Here is a 20,522-nt window from a genome sequence, read left to right as displayed (position 1 = left end):
AAACTTATTATCAATCATAGATTTAATTGGGATTAAGATCTAATAAATAAATATTATTAGTTGTCAAATATAATTAATGTACAATTTATTACGTTCAGGAAATATAACGACTTATTGCATTAGGAAATACAGCAACATTAAAACTACAATTACTAATGCATAATGCTATTAAGAGAAAGAGTATTTTCATATCGAGTTACTAAAGGACTTTATTCTAGTAATTATAAACCGGAGACGCTATCTTAATTTTGTCTATTTCAAGAGGCGAAAATGACCTTTAGATTTAATTAAAACATCAAAGCTCTATACTATAGAAACTTAGTACATTCACAAAATGTAATCTAATGTTAACTAAATGCAGCTAATCTAAGTGGTGAGCTTTATTCTCTACCTAATTGCACAAACTGTTAAAAATAAAAATAAATTGAGTGCTTGTAAATAGAGAAAAAACTAAAGCGTTTTCTTCATGATCTAACGACTTCGAAAATTCCATCAGGTAATAAGCATGCAAGCTTTAAGAGTGTGCCCGGTAAGAACACATTAACGAAATAAATCTTAGATTAACTGCTCTGTCAGTCTTCCTCGTTGCCACACATCTCATCCAAGTCACTCACCTACAATACTAGGGTGCCCACTCACGTGAATTAAGTATACGCTTAAGTAGCTGTGCAGTGAGGACAGACAGAGAGCACGATAACCGTAAGATATTGAGTGGATGTCCATGTTGGCAAGGCCGTGTATCGTAGCGCCGTTCTTATGCGGGGCTCGCATCGCCCGGGGTAATAGCCATTGTTACAGAATGCCAAAGAACACAATGAACGCCGCTGACACGTTAACGGGGTGGCTCGTACCACTCGGTACCTGGCTATAGCCCTCCACATCTCCCATAACGACGGAGCTTTTCGCGATTTCTTACCAACACCATATAAACGTGGCTACGTTTTCGCTCGACCGTTGTTTTATTATGGACGGCTCGAATACCTAGCGCATCATTATGCCGTTCATTTAGAGTTCTTGGAGATAAATTTAGATTCAGGGTTGTTTATGGAATTGCACTTGCGGAAGTCGTGAGAAAAGGAAGTTGAAAACTGAAAATACTGGCATACATCTGGAACATGATAAGTTAACATTGTGTGCTGGATCTTTCATTACAATTTACGTGATTTCCAATTTCGTGTATCAATGTATAGCAAAGTAGACTAAAATTTTAATCAACGCACAAAGTTTAAAACTATAGAGAAGATATTGATCTTTTTAGGTATATAAAACCATAGAAAATTGTAATGAAAATTCGAATGGAAAATTATGTTATGAAAAGTTTTAGATTGGGATAAGATAATTTTACATGCTAGATCAAACCAATATTTCATTATTAACAATAGAAAATATTACATGATTAAAAATAAAAATCGGTTTTATTAAAGTAATATAAACAGTAGAATGTAATATATTAATAATGTAATTGTATATATAAATATATTTTTGATATTCTTTTATAGACTTCAAAATTAATTGCGATTTAGTATTGATTAATTAATAAAGTAGTCTCTGCCGGCCACAATTAATACTTATGCATTTGTATGGTTTGTATGCATGTAAAATTGTATGTTATTGTTGATCAAGTATATTTTTCTGTATATCTGTAGTATCAAGTATATCTGTATTTTTTATATATTGAAGAACCTATAGATTTGTTTAATACAGTAATAATAAACAATAGTCGATCGAATCTATAATAAACATTTCTTTTTAATTATTATTGCACAATATTATCTTTAACTAACGATTCAAAATTTATTATATTTAATATTTACAGTTACTAAAGCTGCAAAAAATATTTATGTATTTTAATTATTATGATGAATAATTTTGAACATTTTTTTTTATAAGAATAAATGTCTAGCTGTATTAAAACTGTGAGCTGCTGTAATATTTTGTGAACGGTATAAATTTTACCTAAATATGCAACTACTGAAATATACAAGATAATATAATAAAATCCCAATAAGAGCAGTAATAATTTATTGAAATAAAGTACATATAGTTCTGAATTATAATGAATATATTTTTATTTACAAAATTATAAAATAAATACCCCTCGAGGAATAAATTAGCGTAAAGATAAAGCAACAGATATTGCGGAATCCTACTCACGTTTCAAACATTATTCATACAAGTATATAATTCTAAAATATTAGGTAAAACTTAAATATGTTGTATTTACAAATGCTTGCAACAAGATAGCTTTACCTCGAGATAAAGTAGATCTTAATATGCGAAAATGAATGGGTAATTATGTCGTGCAGAATGATAGACTCTGTAGGACGAAAGACCTCCCAATCGAGGTTATTGTGCTTGCCTGCAATTTTCAATATGTAGTATAGGCACGTATCCATATACGCATTGATAGTTACTGATACATGCACTTACGGAGCTATGCAAACACATATTACATGGGCTGGAGTTCTGATAGCCTGAAAGCAGATTACGGAACACCCCTTTCTCCCTCGAACACTCCGTGACTGTAGACCCTAACAATGCTTCTATGCAGACGGGATGAATGGACACGTTTGCGATTGTGGCCTTCGCAATTGAACATCCGAGTCTTTCCGCTCGACTGTCGTACTTTCGTTCCATGGGGATCATCCATATATCGTTTGCGTATAATCGATATAATATAATTCGGGAATGGATAACGTACCCTTGATGAGGTTAATTGTCATCAGCGCATTAAAACTACTTTACGCACGAGGGCTCATATTCTTGATCAACTGCGTCTATATTTAACGCCGACACATATATATTCACGGATGTTTAGATATTGTGGCATACGTACACTAAGGCGAATGCACAAGAAAGTCTTTATAGGAATATTTCTTAAGGATATATTATTTGCTTGTTATCCTCTTTAATAAAATCGAGTTTCTAGACTATTTGAGTTATGCAAATGATAGCGTGCTTTCTTGACTTTTCAAAGAAGATCGATATATTCGATAATTTTTTTTTATTACAATCATAGGATTTAGATTTCGTATCATTATTTAAAAATGATTACCTATAAAATGGCATAGAATATTTCAATATTATTAATTTTTAATCCAAATATCTATTTACATCGAACTCATTTTACCACCAATAACTTTCATATACATAATTTCGTGCGCACTTCTTATTTTTAAAATTAATAACATTTTATTTATAATTAAATTTTGCCGTGCCAGGTAAATTAGGGAGGATAAATTTATAATTAACAGAGTTCTACAATATCATTATTAAAAACTTTTAAATATCTTTTAATAATTTATAAATTAATAATATCTCGTAATAATTTTCAAATTGCTTCGAAGCATTGCAACTGTGTCTTCTAAATTAATTTTATATAGTTACGAAATATACAGAGAAATATGATTTCATGTGCTTTCAAATTGCTTATTATACAACGCAACTACAAATTTCTTTAATAATTCCTTCACTTTAAAAGCATTGCAATCAACAAATTAATAATTCACACTAGTTTTTAAGACTTCATGTAATAAATCTCAAAGGCAACGCAATTCATTTTCTTTCTACTCATTTCTTTTGAAAAGGTCTGAGTGGTCCGTAGAAAAAGTGGCAAGTCCGTGGTTATACTTACAGTCGCTGTTATACCTAGTAGCTTTTCTCTTTTCCTCTTGTCACAGGTGCGTGACTGCTGGAGCATTATCGTAGTGTAACTTGGGCACGAAGCGATGCTGTTATAACGACTCGAGACTCGAGGGTACGAGTAGAAACACATGCCACTTGTGTGCTATAGAGTGACAAAGCGAGCCGCGAGACAAATGAAGAAGTCTAAGCGCAGAGATTTTTATTTATATAAATTCTAGCAAGGCTGGCTGGTATATTTTTTGTCGAATATTTCGTCTTTTGCTAATTCAGTGGAAATTTATTCGGGTAATATTAAAGGTTAATTAAAATGTTGTTCCAGCTTCAAATTATATTTTACTTCGAAAAGCTTATGTTAACTTTATTATTGCAATTCTGTAATACTTATAATCTTAATAGAATAAAATAATATATAAATAAAATAATAAATTCTAACTGTTCACGTGAAACATTTCTAAAAATATGGAGAAACATTGAGTATATTAATGGTCTTCTAAAATATGGATCATAAATCGTACCCGTAGAATTATTAAAGTTTATTCTTAAGTATGTGTATATATTTAGGCATAAATTATTGATTACAGTACTTAAGAAAGACATGATTCTCCTATATAAAAGTATGACAACATTTCGTAATACTACTTTGTAATATTGTAAGAAACTAAACCTAGAGCTCTTAAAGTAAGACAATTTTTTATTTCACATAGATCTGAAGACATTTTTCGGAGTTTTAATATTCTTAGATATATATTTTATACTACCTAGTACGCAGGAAAAGAAAATGTTTTGAATACTATTTTCAATAATCAAAAAATCTGGTCGTAAATTATTCACATCAGAGGCAAAATTTAACAATTTAAATTTAGAATGAAAGACAGAAGTTCCAAGAAATGTGCTAAGTGAGGAGTCCCTATGGAAATAGTCAAATTAGATTTAAAAGCTTTTTTCGTTTTAACGTGATCAGACTTTATTAGTGATTAAAGTTTAATAAAAAAAATGTTATTTAAAATATAATAATTTATATTTTTTCAATATTGCAATGTACAATTTATTTTTAAAAATGTAAATAAAAAGGCTGTTGTTTACTATATATAATGATATATATGGATATCCATTTCTCTTATAATTTCTTCATGACAACTTTTTGTTTTGCATTAATAAAAATTTTTTATATTTTATTTTTATAAAATTGCATAATTTGCGTAAATTTTTTTTAAATTTCTCTTATTATTCTAAGCCCTGAATAATAATATTTATGATTTTTTAAACTCAATCTTATGTAGACTTCTTGGTGTATTATCATTTTTGTATATAACAAGAGTAGCGCTAATTCTATTTTTCTCTTTCTTCTTTTTACTTCTAACTTATGTGACATTGGAATCTTATTATTTTAATTACATTTTATTACATATTCTTCAGTACTAAACAGATAATTTATCATACGAAATAATTATATTCTAATATAATCTAATATTATTCCTTTTTTTAATGATCGCATAAAATATTTTAAAGATACAATTCTATTAAAGAGAATTCAAAATATATTAAAATTATAAATAAATGACCCTTTAATGTTATGTAGAATGATTAAAAATACGCACAGTTATTCTGTAAGGATACTTTGATAAGTCTATTGAGCTAATTTTCTTTTTTTATCTATTCACATTTTATTTATATGCTTGTTATTATATTGAATGAAATTAATATTTTATGTTTAATGATGATATATTATTGATGATATGTAAATCAATCATATGATCAATATCAATGATGACATATTTATGATATATTACTTTAATTATGGATTTTTTCATTAGATTAACTATGAATTAACGTAATAAAACTCAATGACTAACATCGAATCTTCAGTGTCTCATAAATATCGAAATTCGTAACGATGCATTTTTGTATATAAATTTTACAGGCGGAGTTTTTTTCTGATCGACATGCAAGTTTCGAACATCCCGAATTGTACAATCCCGTTGTCGAGGACGTGCAAGTATCATTAGCGGTACAGGGAAAAGGATGAATATGTACAGAGGTGTGTTAGACGTACTGCTAGTAATAGGTCAAAAACCTAGTATAGACCGGGAGAAATCTCAGTTCTTGGTGCATGCAGAGAATTGTATGCTGACGCATCATTATATCGGAGCACGTCAGAGCCACGCGAAACCCGGGATAGGTTCGTCGTCTCTATCCTTGGGATTCTAATTGTCGGCCTTTGTCCTCCAGGGCGACATGAGCGCGTCACGGCGCGACCGACCGCAAGTAGTTTTCTGCTAGAGTAACCGCGCGGCGCAGCTCATCGTGGAAATTATGCACCGGACTTTCACGAGGAAGCTCGCTCATGGTCCCCGCTATTATTTTAGCACTTAATTTGCGGTATCAGCGGGGGTTTAGCTTTTCATCTATGGCTATGCTAAATTGCTTCTTATATAGACAATAAACACCGCTTTAGTCCTGTTCATTATTCCACGCGGATTCTATATGAAAGGAATAGGAAATTTTCTTTATTTTTTTTTTTTTTGGTTTTTATTTGAAGTATTGAATAAATGTTCTTTAAAAATATTTTTTTATTAAAATTCTTAATTATGTTCTGCGTAATAATTTGATTTGAAACTTAAATCCCATGAATAGGCAGTTCATTTTCATATACTTAGAATTTTGAATTAATTGAATGTTATCATAGAAAATTTTTAATTATTCATTCAGATAAATGAAAATAATCTTTTACTTTTATAACTGATTTGTTATTTAAATCTAAAAAGAATTTTGAAAGTAGACTAATAAATTGTCCTAGGTATCCACCCTTCCGAAACTTATTATTGCTTTTACTTTTAATTACTACACAAGCTTTCTGATATTTAAAAGTACTCTTAATTTATTATATTTTTGTCATTAATACAAATCTTTTCATAAGATATAAGTATCTGAATTATGAAAAATATAAAAAATACGAATGATCCGAAAATTATAATTTTCAAATGAAATAAGAGTTTGAATATAGAAATAATTTACATTTAAGAATAAAATAAAAACAGTTTTTAAGAATACAAACTTTTGTAAACGCACACATTTATATAAATTTTAAATAAGCTACTTCTAACTGCTTTTTAAAATTGATGTTAGAATAATATCTGGAGTGATTTTATAATTAATTATTTTATTTAGTTTATTTTCCATTTTCCTGCTTTCATATACATAATATACTTTTTCAATTTATTGATTTATTTCAATGAAATATATATTTCAATTTTAGAATCAACAAATATCGTATTCAATTTTACATAGAAATTAAATGTACGTTCCTAAATTTTTATAAACTTATTTATATATATATATTTCTATATATAAAATTTTATAATGATGTTCATTATTATTAATATATCTAATAAAGTTCTATAAAAATAATTACAAATAAAGATGTTTTCATTTAAAATATTTTATGTTTTATAAGCATTCTTTATATATATATATATATATATATATATATGCATATAGACAGTAACAATAAATTTAGAATAAAGTAACTAAGACAAAAGTTTAATTTTTATTGTGCAGGCTAAATTTTCTACGGTATAAGAGGGACAAACGATTGAAGAACAAAAACAAAGGAACAAATCGAAAAGAAAAAAAATGAGCTCAAGTAGACAGAATGAGACGAGTAGGTTTGGAAGGGAAATAAATTGTATTCTCCGGGGAAAATTGGCTTGCTCTGATCTTGTACGTAAACCGAGAAATATCGTTCCGTAAAACGAGTTAGTGATTCTGCACTTTTAGCGGTCAAGTGGCGTTTCGTCTTTTTTGTTTCAAAACTCCTCGGTATTCTTTCAACAAAACTCTACCTTCTCTATCTTCAATTAGTTCTTTTCTAAATAAGTCAGTCAATCAATATATTCGTCTTTATATGCTTTAATACCTGAAATTTGGATATGCTGGGTACATATGATTGACCTATTATTTGTATTGTTAATCCAATTTACAATAATGATTTTAATATTTACATAAGGTCTGTTTCGGGATTTTAGTAATAAAAATATATGGCGTTTGAAGATATTACTTTGATAATATAATATATAATATAACGTAGTTCAACTATGAAGGTACGAAAAACTTATGATTCTTTTAGTATGTAGGTATTAATAATTATTTTATAATTCAGTAGATGTATTTATTCCAATATTATTTATTAACTATTATTTCACACTAAACTTCTGTATATTGATGATGGACTATATAATAAATTTATATAAATTACTTACATCAAGTTATTTTTTAAAGAAGTGTAAAATTTTATTAATTTTTAAATTATTAAAACGACTTTAATATATTAATAAATTATATAAAACTAATATTAAATATGTGTACTTACTGGTTTCAGGAATTCTCGTATCATGAGCGACTAGAAGCTGGGCTGCGAGTGAAGCCCTATGACCGGAAGTGCTTTCAGCCACGCATTCGTATCTGCCACTATCTTCCGGTCGTGCTGAGGATATCACCACTTTAGACCTCCGCCTGTAATAAAAATTATATATTAATTTTAAAACCTTAGGCTACGCGATTAAGTTGCACTATTCAATTAGGAACTTATGATACCAGTCTATTTCATTATTCATGATTTATTTATATTTTGTTACTTTTAACTTAAAAAGACCGATAAATTTGTAAAATATTTTTAAGTAAAGTATATTCTTGTAATCAACATCTTTATATTATCAAATAAAAAAAAAATTAATTTTAAGCATAATACAAAATGTTTAATGTGTGTATATATATATAGGGTATGTCCCATTAAAAATCACCATTGAATATGATTTAATAATTTGAGCTCTTGAACTGGTATTCAGAAATATTATAAAAAAAGTAATAAAAATAGAAATAGGATTATAAATAAGTATTAGTAGTAACTACGCTCGCCTTTATCAATCCTTTTCACATATTCACTCGTGCGCATGCATGCATATATATATATACATATATAAGTATATTTGTAGATATATTTCTATATATATGCACATGTACAAGTTACCAATAGATAGTATATGTAAGCATTTTCAATTATTCCACTTTTACTGTTTTACTTTCGCAGTGTCTAAGAGCTATGCTACACCTTTTAACGTAACCCAACCTTTAATCATGCAGTACTCTATTAAGCTAAGCTATTTCTGTCTCCTTATTCCACTGTCTTTTTCGCTCTTCTTCTTGTGAATAATTACCTTCAAAAGTCGGTCTGATTTTTACGTCAAGTGCAAGAGTAGAACGAAAAAATATTTTATCTAAGTTCTTCCATGATTTCTACCTTCCCTTAAGATTAGATTTTTAACTCGTTTTGCATGTTAATTCCTTGCACTTAGCTTTCACATGCCATGCACTAATTGGGAAATTATAAACACCTTGTCATTATGATATTCGAGGCTATGATTGGATTAATGCACATCTATGTCATTGTAAAGAGAAGTCTCAAATACTTTTAAAGTACTATAGAATAAATATAAGTACTCAAATGATGTATACAAAACAATAAAATATTATAAAATACAATAGAATATAAAAATAAAATAATAAAATAATGTACAAGATATCTACATAATTTACAAATATTGACATATATTTATTTCAATCAATTAATGATCATATTTTTTTTTAATTTAAATATATTAATTATTATAAGATTTTTCATAATATAAATAATTTTTTTCTAATTTTTTTGGATAAATCTTATCATTACTTAATATTACTTAAGTAGTAACGTTTAGGATGTAGATAGGCATTTCAGATGAATACTTAAGTTTTGCATAAGTCATTAATAGGGTATAAAGTAATTATTTCATATATCAGATATATATAATTCATAATAAAATTGTACTTTTGTTCATCACAGAGTAAGAATTAAATACCGAAGGTTCATTAAAGAATTAATTTCTTGTTTGCACTATGAGAATATAAATTGCCTTCATCAGAGAGTTTTAATGAAGATCACATAAATCCTGAAATATTGAAATATTGAAATGAATTTTAAAAAATGGCATATGCTACTTATTATTTTTAATAATACTTGTTAAAAAGTGTACCAACTATCTATTTATATGTTTTTTTTAATATACATATTTGGAGAGAATTCATATTTTTAGTAATGTTATATGTTTGACATTTACAATCTTTTAAAAATATTAAACAAATATATATTACTACAGTTATAAATTGAATGGGAATAATATATTATTAGAAAATAGTTTCCAGGTATTATTTTTATCATTTTAGTTATTGTTTTATAAACAGACACTGTAATTATATCAATTTATAAAGCAGTGAAATTATATTTACTACACTTTTCTATTCGAAAAATACCAGTAAATTGTTTGGATATAATGAAATATTAGTTATAAATTGATTTTCATATATGAAGAGTTTTAATTTAAAAAATATTATTACGTCCGAAGAAATAACGAAGTGTTAACTTTAGTATAAAGCTTGTTGATATTTTCAGGAAGATAAGATAATACGTCGGAAATAAGCAACTGAAATTAGAAGGAAAGATATTTATATTCTGTAAGTATAAATTAGAATTTTACATTTATGGAGTGACTATATTTTTTTATCGATTTAATGTTCTTCATAAGTTATAGAAATCCACATGATACGTTTATATTTTTAGAATATATAAAATTTGTAAATGGAATTGAATCAACTTGTATCACTGATTTAACGAAATCAAATATTTAGGTTTTTTATATGGTATTATTGTTGTCTCGAAGACAGAAATAGGCTTTCTTCTGTAAATATTTTGGATAAATATATGCTAATTAAATAATTTAAACATGTTATAAAAATATTTTCATTCATTAAAATTAATGCATTTGCTTGTTTCATAGTTTTCTGTTATTATTACTTGAACTTATGAATATTATCCAATTTTAATAGTACAATTTCTTATAAACTCTATTATAATTGTAGTTTGATAAATTTTCTCATACAGTACTTGACAATGTAAATGACTACTGATTTCTTCTTGCTTGTTAACTACATAGTTTTAATGACTTCATATTTCTTCGACATAAATAGAGTTTCAACAAATGTATTTAATTTAATATTTACATATGTGGAATATGTGTGATATAAATATATATAAAATATACAAGTAGCCTTTTGCTCAATTTTATTATTACTAAACATCGTGTCATTTACTATTAAATTATATTCTAATCAATTATTTTCTATTAAATATATAGTATGAACTACCATATTATTTAAATTTATAAATTTATATTTATAAGTTGGATTCCGTATGTATAGTTAAAGTATTCGCATGCATTAATAAAATTACGAAAAAAATGTAAAAAAATTCGTTGAATATGGTATACTTTTGTGAGACCATTTGAATATCAAAGTCAATAGATACAATATAACTCTCAAAAACTACTAACTTTTCTTTCTCTCTTTCGCTCTTTCTCTCTTGGTGTAGTCATTTTGTATGATGAGTAAAACGAATGATAGGCACACACTTTTCAACGATTACATTTTTACTCAATCCAATTTGATTTCAACTACATTTCATTAAATATATTTCATTTTACATTTAAAAAGGAAGTTTCTTTCTGACCTATGTACATCGTTGAGTGAGTGCGAGCAATTCGAACCGTACAGAATGAAACAATTTAGGTAAGGGAGTAGTGCACCGAGTGCATTCGAATATGCAGCTCCAGCAAGCTTTCATGAGCAGTGAAACTTTCTTTTTAAATTTGAAAATTTAACAATGTGTAGGACAGAATATGTGTATATCTAGTGAAAAGTGGATACAGAGGTAAGTAGTATATATGTAGACACTTTTTGATCAAATAAGATAATTATAATCTGATATTATAAGTTTTTAGTATTTGGAGCAGAGAAGCTTTTACAGACGATGCAAATCATATTTTAAATATTCACGATGGTTAACCGTTCCGAAATTATATTCGAATCCACTACTACTCTTAAAGAATGAATCGAAAACTAAAGGGCAAGAATATAAATAAATGAGATTTACTGGAACACTTAAAAAGATTTAATATAACTTTGAAAGGAATGAATTATTCGACTTTTGAAAATTTGTGTAAATTAATACAAAGCATACAGGATGAACTTTGGCTGGCCAAGATTTTACTTTATAAAAGTAAAATTTCAGTTAAATAGAAGAGGAAACCATATGACTACGAAAAATTTAAATATCATGTATTTGAAATAGTAGGAAAATATTAATACATTATTAACGTAAATAACTTATATTATTATGAATAATTACAATACTATATAATATTATGTAATCGATTGTTATTTTCAAAATTAAATTTATTCAAGAACAAAATTCAAAATAACAAATTTTTAAAATCACATTATATTTGAAATGCATAACTTTTAATCGAATAAAAATTTTGAGCAAATACACAAATTAATAGAAACATTTGAATTGCTTATTTTTAAATATGCAAGGTAAAAATTATTTGTTTTTTTAACAGGAATTTAAAAAACGCAGAACAATTGATTTTAAAAATACTAGTTTTTAATATTTTGAATATTTATAAAATATTTTTCAATATATTTAGTAAAAATCATTAATTATAATTAGACATACTGTTATAATAAATGCATTGCAATAGAGACAATAATAAATTTTAAGTTTTATACAACTCTATTTTATAACAAAATTACATTTTGATTATTTTATTTTTATAGTTGAAGCTATAATAAAATTTAAATAATGATTATTTCAATATGAATAAAATGTTATACTTTTTAATAGAAAATTGTTATTAGAATGTATATACAATAGTTTCAGAAAAACTCTAATAATTTTTCATTTTAATAGTTTTTTATTTCTCAAGTGTTTGTTAAGCCTCAAGTGAGATATGCCTGATAATTTAATTTTATTTTATTTCTATTGATAGATTTTTCAATTTTTTACACACTTTTCGATATTTAACAGTATTGAGATACATACATAGACACAGTTACCATCACTTGATAAAAATCAAGATCATAGTAATACGAATTTTGGTAGCTATCTAACGAAAGTCAGTAAATGAATGAGAGAAATATAGTGAGAAAGGCGAGAGAGAGATAGAGGGGAGAGTGAGAGAAAGAGGGAGAGAGAGAGAGAGAGAGAGAGAGAGAGAGATTTTCGTAGGTAATTCAACGTGAATCCGCAGGAACGTAACAAGATGAAAGAAAAACGTGAGAGGCAAAAGTCGAACGAGCGAGCAGCAACTCTCGCATGAACGAGATGGAATACATAAATAGATTGCTCTCGTATGTATGTTTCTCTCTTTCTCTCTTTTACATTCGAAAGTCAGTCCTAGAGAGGGGGGTAGAGAGAAAGATAGAAAAGGCGTAAGAGAGATTTTCGATCTTTCTTGTCGCCTAGCACTCTCATCTCTTTTCTACTTGAGATTTTCCTTCTTTCTTTCTTTTTTAGTTCTGTATCTCGTACTCTTTCATTTACTTTCTGGCTTCTTTTGCAAGCAGAGTAGTAGTAGTCTAGACGGAGTATCGATTTTTACCACGGTACCAAATTAGAAACTTACTTCTCCACGTCTCTTTCTGTCTCTTTTTCTCTCAGTTTCTGTCCGCCCTCTCCCCTTATGTGTACATCAAGCACGCATATTTTTTTCTCTCTTTAATTTCTTATTTCTTCGCTGTATCTCTTCGCATGAGTTCACTGTAAGCTATTGCTTAGTTTAACTATCGATGTATAAGCATTGGTCTGTTCAATTCAATTATTCACTCTTTAAAAGGCTTTAATTTAATATTACTGTCTGTGTTGTACTGATGTACATAAATTTTTACATAAGTTTCATGAACTTGATATTACATTTTCGCAAAAAATATAATATCATTTGTAAATAAAATCATGTTCCTTTAAATTTACATTATTATATATTAACACATGAATTTAAAATAATTTAAAAGTATGACTCACGATAAAAATTTTACATGTGTGTCATTTAGTCGCATATGTAGGTGTAGTTCTTTGGCGCTTATTGGAGAAACAGGCTGAAAAACATAAGAGATATCGATGGTGGCAAGTACAAGCATGATTGTATAAATAAATAAATTTCACAATCATGGATGTTATTTTAAAGACTTGGAAATATAAAATAAAACGTTGGTGTGTAACAAATGATCCTTGACAACCCCACCACATCATCATCTCTCTCTCTCTCTCTCTCCCCTTGGGGTATTATGGGAGATGAGACGAGCTGGGGAGTGGAAGAGTTACCACTGCAAACTCAGTAGAAAATGGATATCTAATGACATCTCTGGAAAGTTGCCGGGAGCAGCGGTGCAACAGTGGATAAGCTATCCGTCTTGTAATGGAAACTGTACTAGCGCCGAAGAAAGCCGTCCGCTCTTCGCTTCCTCCTTTTCCTTCGTCCAGCATCTTTCTCCTCGCCTTGTTTTTCTTCCACCTGCACAAATTGTTAATGGTTTTATTTTGGATAGAAAGGGAGAAAGAAGAACTGAAAAAGAGAAGGTGCTTTCAATGCCTCTTATATATCGAATGAAGCTTCCATATTTCGCTCTTCTTAGCTCTTCTCTACATGTAGTTGTTACTATCATGAGCGTGAAACTCATCATTCCAATTTTGACTTTCATTCGGATTTCGAGGAGACTTGTTTACTAATTGGTCTTTGATCTTCCTTGATTGTCATTTTTTTTTATTTTAACGCGTTGAAAGATGAATTATTTTGACTTTCTTTTGATAGGCAATGCGAAGAAAAACAATTATTGTACGAATTATTCTTTATTAGTTCAGTCAACTGTTTCAGGTTGTTATTTTTATATATAAATAAAAGATTTCTAAGACGTATTTATATATGCTAGCTGGAAAACATGAACAGTACTCAGAGTCGATAGGCATATAAATTTGAAAAACATTTTTTTTTTAATATTGACACGTATTAAAATGTCAAAATTGTTAAGGTTACCATTATGAATTAATTTTTTTATAAAATATGAACAGGCAAACAAAAACTATGAACAGCATTCTGTAGATACTTCTTCAAATAGAATCTTGTAATTTGAATGTTTATAGTGGAATAATTACACGACTTGAAGTACATTTATTGTTTCTCTAAAGACTGACTTTCCACTTCAAGAATTCAAGAGTACAATTATAATAGTTACGGTACAATTAAGAAAAGGTTTGCCTTATTGAAAAGTATGATACGTAATTCAAATAAAAAAATTCAGAAAAATTAAAAATTAATTTTTAATAGAAGATATTTGTAAAATTTATAATGTAATGGCAATAATTATTTAGAATTATTCTACTTAATTTAAAATATTTATTCATATTGTAAAACTTTAAACTCAAAGTATTATGTTTTTTTTTTAATTTATTCTAATTATTACTTGTTTCAAATTAATTTTCATATTACCACAAATACTTTTACTAAAAAATAGCTACATTTCTGTTCTAGGTTACAACAATATTAAAAAATAAAATAAAAAATATATATGAATCTCTATAATATTTGAACTTGACTGAAAAAATGACATGTATATATTTATATGTTCAACAATTATCCTTAAATAAAATAGACGTTTCTTGAAGTATTAACGCACTGGATATTTCAAAATTTCGTTGACTTCATAAGCCAATTTTACTAATATATTTTGTTTTTAACTTTTTAATGTAATCTCATTAGGTCTTCAGATGCTTTAACTATTATTAGTACTATTATAAATAATCGATATGCTTCATGACATTAATACGAAACAATTTTCACACTCCATTATAGTTGTTTTGGTAAACAGACTTATCAAGAGGATAATCATACTTCATATATATTTCAGCAATAGCTCATACGGTAGTATCTACCTTTTTCAGAATCTTTAGATTTACATGTTACATGATTATGAAACGATTAGTTTGGTGGACAATTCCACGGTTTTGATATTATACGGCCATTTCATGTCATCGTTACGTTGTAGCTCGAAGAGGCGCCAAAGAAATACTGCTAGACAATGCGACGCTCGGTTTCTCATCGTAGCTCCAAAAGTATATGTTTCTAATTTTAGGCACTAACTGCGTCAGTGGCGTAACAACTTAGAATGCTTCTACTCTGTGTTCAATCGTGCAAATAACAATCTTGATTCTGTTACTTTCTTAAATATAAAATCTTTCTAATACTACATGTTGAATCTATATAATATCAGTATTATAAAGATCTGATATATCATAAATTTTCATTTATTATAAATTTTTTAATATATTTGAAATTTTAACTTTATTCCTTATGTATAGTAAAAAGAGTGACTTTATAGTGACATAATTATTAAAAATTTTATAATATATGTTATAAAATTTTATTAATTGTAAGTAATATTTTTTCTAATAGATGACAAATAATTGCCAATTGTTTAAGTACTAATTTTATTTATTGTTTTGCTTTTATATTATAGATTTTTTTATAGATATTAAAAAACTTAATTCGTAATGTAAAAAATCATTGTAATATAAAACATCAATACATATTGAACTGCATATGTATATGTATAACTTTTTATCATTCTTTTATATAATGCATTATAAGTAGTACATGAATTTATTTATATTTGCATGTAATATAAAATAGTAGTTTTAAGTACCTTTGAATGATATCAAAATAAAATTATTTAATTGTTTTAACGTTTAAAATGCTAATGAAATAAATACAACATTTACATAAGGTTTTTCTTTAGGTAGCCTAAAATTTGGATTTGATCCAAATTAAATCTACACATAAATCTACGTAGTGGACTAACAATGTATTTAGCCTGGCTATTTTTATATTATTACACTCTAAAACAGGTAATATATATAATAACAATTTAAAAGGAATTATTTTTAAATATTTAAAAACAGAAATTATAAAAGTACCTTTTTGCTTTATATAAGTATATTAGCGGTACTATATTATTTAGCTAATATAATTTTTATACCTACAATTAATATTAATATATATATTATTTATTTATTATATACAATCCATATATATATACTGGCATGAATTATATCAATCTATTTAAATTAAAAAAAATAGCCTACTGCAATATAAACGATTAGAATTAATTTTATTAAAAGTATATTGTTGAAATTTTTTTTGCTTGTAATGTAACTACTCTGAAATTACATATTTCATTTTATTAAATAATTTATGATTAAAATATTGCATTCTACTTTATTAGTTAAATATTAGAGATATTTTGAAAGTAATTATAAATAAAAAATTCCTGTAATAGATTCTTCTGATAACATAATGAATATTATTATTCATTATTTTTAGTATATATTACAATGTAGTTAGTATTTTATATAATATTTGACTGATATATAAATTAAAGATTAAATTCTTTATATTTTATCTACTACTCAATGTATGCACTAAATAATGGACGTTGTCTAATGCTACGATTATCGGTAACTGATTCCTTACACATAACCCAATCCAAATCAAGTGTACCTTAAAATTGTAGAATCCCTGAAAATACTGCAAAACTTCTTGGAAAAATGGAAAGACTATGCGGGGATCGACTATTTGTGGCGGAAGTAATCATCAAGAGAGAAGCTTTTAAATCCTTGAAGTGCATTTCACTATCATCGTAAACCATAGAACGCATGCACCGAAATCTTTTACTCTTTCTCAATCCATACTGAGAAATTCATGCTTTTCAAGATAGAAAGCTCGTTGCTCTAGATATGCGGATATTCTATATCTTCTTGGTGAAAATGGCAAGCTTTACCTCGATTCTGACTTAAGTTGGCTGATTTCGCCACAGTAATGGCGAAAGTGGAAACGGGGGTAGAAATTGCTTTGATACACATATACATGAGGTGAGTTGAAAAATATTCTACATCAAACAGTTTATAGAAAAGGGAAAGTTAGAGAATTATATATTTTTTATTTTTTGTCCAATAATTTTTATCTTAATTAAAATAATAACGAGTTGGTTGATAATTTTCTTACTTTATCGACAATATAAACCATCTAATTTTATATTTCAACAGTTCCATTATTCACGAAACAACTTCGTTCGATCTAATAACAAGCAAATCACAGATATCTTGAAATTCTTTTTAAAAAAGTTGAGCATTACAAAAGTTCTTACAATACAATCTGAAAGTCCATCGGTAATAATCGCGAATTGGATTAGCTTGACAATTGATGAAAGAAGTGTTGAAAGATAAAAGAGCCTCTTGAATTGCGTATGAAACGTAATACAAAGCCCCATCGATTAGTTGCCCTCGTGGGTGTTACGTGTAGTGGCACACTTGATTTATCATCTGAGGATGTTGAGCACCTGGGGGTTGTGCATCAGTTTTGTAACTTTGGCTTTGATAGAAATCGATATTTTACTACCTTTTATATTTTCTATATTAAGCGGTATACTAGAAGTTATTTTTAGCGAATGGCTTTTGTATATTGATTAAATGAATTTTTTTTATTACATAAATTTAATTTCATTATTTAAATGTTTCAGCTATTCAATAATTCTTCATAGATTTTTATTAGTTCATGATATGTAGTTTCTTATTTATATTTTATATATAATTATGATATTAAGTTTTTATAAATATTTTTCATAAATACTATATTGATATTAACTAAAACTCTTTTAGGATATTGTACATTCTGTATACAATTTACGAAAAAAATTCACAACAATCAGTGATGTCATATAATAAAAATACAGAATTGTAAAGTAAATTGAAAAATTTTAATTTAATAAATATTAGAATTAGTAATATTATAAAAATAATGTTGCTGTTAATTGCAATCTTAATAAATAATATTATTACAACTAAACTTATTATTAACTTTATATTTATGAAATTTAGTTTTATTTAATTTTATATAGTTTTTTAAAAAATTTCATTTATTATTATTTTGTTTTATTTTTATATTTTACGATAAAACGGAAAATTTAAATGAAGTATATATATATATATATAAAAAAATTTAATCAATTACAACATTTGTAATCAAATATAGATTTATACTATTCATTTTATGCAGTGTAGAAATATATAAAAAAAAGCCTAGTTTGATTCTTATTTCAACAGATATTTTACAATTAGTAGTAATTTTTCTGATCTTTATCCCCATTGATAAATGTGATATAATTAAAGCGACTTATTATAAAGATTATTTGTTAAAGCATGTATAATAGAAGATTGCTTACAACATGATTCTACGAATGAATGAACAAGATTTCATATACACACATATAATAATAGTATAATTAGTTCTTTAATTATTGACTTAATATTAACTTGCATTATAATATAATTTTTTATATTTTTTATTAATGTATTCAAATAATTATTTGTTATTAATATAGAAATTTGTTATGTATGCACTTCTGAATGATATGGTTCTAAATTCAATTTTTATTCTGGATACTCATGAACTTCTGCGTTAACGGCGTAATTTCTACCCAAATCAAGTGAAGAGCATCGAGAGCTGAAATCTTGCAGCATTAAATCTCGATGAAAAATGGTTCTTTGATCTCCAAAGATAACCGCAAACGTTTCCTGTTAATCGCCATGCGGTGAAAACTTCGACCTCTTGACTCTCACGAGCGAACAGTTAGTAACAGATTCGACCATCAGCTGTAAAGTTGACAGGAGTAGCATGGCGCAGTAACATAGGAATTGGCAGCAGTACTTCCAAAACTTAGTTGAGTTTCGTAAGTACACTGTTGGGCAATTTGCACTCGCATATTGCTCGCCACCTTCGTAAATACTCTTCTACAAATCAGTTTATGCACCGAAAGTAGAATTAGATACTTGGATTAGAACAGCCAAATTAATTTATTTTTCTCTCCTAGGATAGGATAGATAGGAGAAAATTATATTTGATCAAAAAAAAATTCTTATTGAATAATCCATAAAAATGAAAAAAGTAGTTCAATTTCAGTTTACCATATGCATCCAATTATAGTGAAATACGATTAAGAATATAATAATATACTGATTAATTCTAATTCAATTTTGCAACATAATATTGTATAATTTATTGTACAATGTTTATTATTATATGTATAATTCCTATCGTTTTGCAAAATTCCTTTTATTATTCTAGTGTATAAAATGTATTGACACAAGAATCAATATTTTTAAATGAGAAAAAATTTTATAAACATTTTATTTGTTAAGATTTATTTTAATTGAATTTTAGATACATTAGTATATACAAATACTAATTATATAGAACAGAATATATATTAAATTAAATATTATATTTATAAAATATAATTATAAATTTCATTGTCAATAATATTAATAATAGTCACTTCAAAAAAAGCAGAAGTAGATAATTAGTAAATAAATCAATAGTTGAAGAAAATATTTAAATATTATAAAATATAAATCATTGTATTCATAATTTTATATATTATTCAAACGACTTTATCACTTAAATATATAGAAGTACATTAAAATCTTTATTATATTATTAAACTAATTCAAATTGAAAATATATCCTGAAACTATTTGAAATATGCAGTAAGCTTTTATTTCATCAATGAAGTGCTAATTAATCAAAATCAGTACTATTCTACTGAATTTTGCGAATTTATGTTTATGATACTAAGCTTCAAATTTATACAAAGTATATATAATGTTTGAGAATAAGAGACTCCGTTTAGTAAGGCAATAAAATATCTGACAAGTAATGTCATGAAAATTGTATTTAAGACTTCAAAACTTTCCTGCTCATAATTATTTGTACTAGTGTCATAAAACATCTGGAAAACTCTAGCGGAACGTGCTCATACTCTCAGTGCAGTAGAACCTAATGGGTTTACTGCCGCGAGAACCCCAAAGTAGATTCAGAACGAATATCAGATATGCGTGAAGC

General features: G+C 26.9%; 1 protein-coding gene across 3 annotated transcripts in view; it reads right to left on the bottom strand.

The window, feature by feature from the left end:
- vn (membrane-bound neuregulin protein vein) overlaps nt 1-20,522 on the bottom strand; it is a 287,263-nt gene that overhangs the window by 118,901 nt on the left and 147,840 nt on the right. For all 3 annotated transcript variants that reach the window (XM_011505896.1, XM_011505895.1, XM_011505894.1), the window contains exon 3: nt 8,015-8,157. In XM_011505896.1, the coding sequence (XP_011504198.1) occupies nt 8,015-8,157 (143 nt within the window). The remainder of the gene's footprint in view (nt 1-8,014; nt 8,158-20,522) is intronic.

This window comes from Ceratosolen solmsi, unplaced genomic scaffold (assembly GCF_000503995.2).
Source record: "Ceratosolen solmsi marchali unplaced genomic scaffold, CerSol_1.0 scaffold7, whole genome shotgun sequence".
Lineage (NCBI taxonomy): Eukaryota > Metazoa > Arthropoda > Insecta > Hymenoptera > Agaonidae > Ceratosolen > Ceratosolen solmsi.
The sequence above is the reverse complement of the archived record's forward strand: the minus strand, read 5'-3'. Positions and strand labels throughout refer to the sequence as shown.